The sequence below is a fragment of the Atta cephalotes genome, assembly GCF_000143395.1.
Source record: "Atta cephalotes unplaced genomic scaffold scaffold00019, whole genome shotgun sequence".
In the NCBI taxonomy this organism is placed as follows: Eukaryota; Metazoa; Arthropoda; class Insecta; order Hymenoptera; family Formicidae; genus Atta; species Atta cephalotes.
In genome coordinates, this window is record NW_012130083.1 from 3,075,832 (window position 1) to 3,078,360 (window position 2,529).

Below are 2,529 nucleotides of genomic sequence, written 5' to 3' on the forward strand. Positions count from 1 at the left end.
TTTAAAACTTTTTATCTCGATTTTGTTTCACCACGGCATGAATAACACGCGAGAATGTGATTCCCATGATATGACCCCAATAGATTGATCTATTTCTTGCGTAGTCATAATAATTTTTCGTTCATTTCGGAGATCACTTTACGCGTATTTTTCACACACGCCACATTCATACTCGAACACGCAATATAAACTTTCAAGGGACAATTGGAAATGTCTAACGAATCTTTCAGACGGTTTTTCTTGGTGTTTCTGAAAATATGGAGCGCTGAGAATGATATGAACTTAAACGCACTTGTAATACGCGCACAACTTCGATAATTAATATATATATATATATATATATATATATATATATATAAATAAATATATAATCACATAAATATATGTAACAACATATAATAATATAAAAATAATAAAAAGTGTAACAGTTCTCCATTATAATTGTCTAAATGGTATCCCTTCTACGATTCAATCGTTGTTATTTAAGTCACTATCATCCTCAGATCTTTGCGTACAGGATATCTCACTTTTATCGTATCATTTTACAATGACAATTCTTTCCAATTTAAAGCCAAGTAAACACATCGTTTGTTAATTTGTTAACACTTATTTATTAAATGAAATAATTCTATTCGGCAATTTTTTACTTTTTAATGTTGCGTATCTTTGCAATTCTTAGTTAGAATTCTGTTAAAGTTTAATTTGAAAACATGATTTTGTCATTTATATCGCATTTTCCCCTGATATTTATTTAGCTTCTCTTAAAAAGACTTTCATTTGTTTACTTAATAACGTTAGATTAACGAGATTTTTGTTAAAAAGTAGTTCTTTCTGGCAAATAATTTTGCTTTTAAAAACAACGTAATACAAGTTGGAGATATGTTATGTGAAATATCCGAGAAGTTTTTCGAAATCACGTGGTAAAAAAGAAAGAGGGATCGTGGACACTCGACAGACACGAGCAGCTACCTGTCGCGCGAACCGACCGGCTTCTTCCGAGCCCTCCATTAGACGCTGGACCCGCTGGCAGAGTTAGCCGGGATGTAGTAGTTCCTGACGTGCAAATGATTATGAAGGTGTACAGCCGACAGCTGTTGCTGCTGCTGTTGTTGCTGCTGTTGACCGCCGCTTTGTACACTCTGATGATTCCAATGAGCGGCCGGAGACACGACCTTGGACATATCCGGACTGGCCGACGGCGGCGTGCTTGGCGACGGTAAGGCGTTCGCGTCAGCGACTACATCGACATCGACGTCTTCGTCGTCCTGATCGGCCTCCGGCAAATCGTGCAGTTCATCCTCGCTACAGCTGAACCTGCGCGACTTGGCCGGCCCGAGAACATCCGCCTCGATCTGCTGCTGATCGTCCGGTGCCAAAAGAGACGCCACATCGAACTGTCGCTTCCTCGGCTGGAAAGACGATTGTCGAAGGGACTGGCTCTGGAAGGGATTTTGTTGTTGTTGTTGTTGCTGTTGTTGCTGTTGATGGTGATGATGATGTGGCGCCCACAACGCAGATATCTGTTGTGAGGCTACCGAAGGACCAAGAGCCGTCGGAGGCGGTGGAGTAGCGGGTAAAGGCGGTGGACTTGGACTATCTGGTTCCTCGTCCACCGCTAGGCCCATGTGCCGTCGTACTTTCCGCTGAGCTTTGCGCCGACGGAAATCACCGCGCCGAAAATCCTCCAGGTTCGCTGGATGGATCGCCCAGTAGTGACCCTTACCATTGGCGCTTCTGCCAGACTTAACAAAGCAATCGTTCAGCGAAAGATTGTGTCGGATAGAATTGCGCCAACCAGGCCCACGGGTGCGGAAATAAGGATAGTGTTCAAGGATATGCTGGTAGATGTCAGACAGCACGAGCTTCTTCTCCGGCGATGACAGTATAGCCATGGCGATCAAACCAATATAACTGTGCTGGGGTTTAGGTTCCTCTGGTATCCGTTGGTGATGCGGATGCAACAGTGCCATGGACAGCGCCAATCGACCAGGGTAACCAGCCGCCGCGGCAGCCGCCGGATACAATGGCAGTGGCGCCGGGAATCCCGGGCCTATACCCAGATGAGTCGTCGGCGCCCCTGAAGGCGGATGAGCTACACCAGGATGCTGTATCTGCTGCGCTAGCCGTAATCGTTCCGCCATCGCGTAATGGTATAAGTGCAGCCGATAATGCTCGAGACCCGGGAGAAAGCTGGCCATCGGATTACCCAAGCCAACGGCCAACGGCTCCTTCGCTGGCGGCGGACTCTCGTTGCTACACATGATGATCAGCCAACTTAACACCGATACTTGATCCTGGCCGACACCACTGATCGTCCTCTCCACGGAGGAGATTCGTCGCGATCGCGGTCAGCGACGGTTTTCCGCGTTGGACTACGTGATCATGGAATTGTTGAATTGGAGAACCGACATATATATATATATATATATATATATATATATATAGAGTAATACGACTAAGTACGTTAACCTTACCCGTTACGTTAACGTTAAAGTTAGTTACTAGTACTAACGTAAGTTAAGTTTACGT

At 44.8% G+C, this 2,529-nt stretch overlaps 1 protein-coding gene across 1 annotated transcript; it reads right to left on the reverse strand.

The window, feature by feature from the left end:
- Window positions 1-1,007: 1,007 nt before the first annotated feature.
- On the reverse strand, window positions 1,008-2,261 carry LOC105619031 (fork head domain-containing protein FD4). Its single transcript, XM_012200558.1, has one exon. The coding sequence runs from the start codon at window positions 2,259-2,261 to the stop codon at window positions 1,008-1,010; it is 1,254 nt and encodes a 417-aa protein (XP_012055948.1).
- Between the last annotated feature and the right edge of the window lie 268 nt (window positions 2,262-2,529).

Coding starts and splice junctions, on each gene's coding strand:
- LOC105619031 (XM_012200558.1), bottom strand. CDS start 2,261: ATGTGTAGCAACGAGAGTCCGCCGCCAGCGAAGGAGCCGTTGGCCGTT.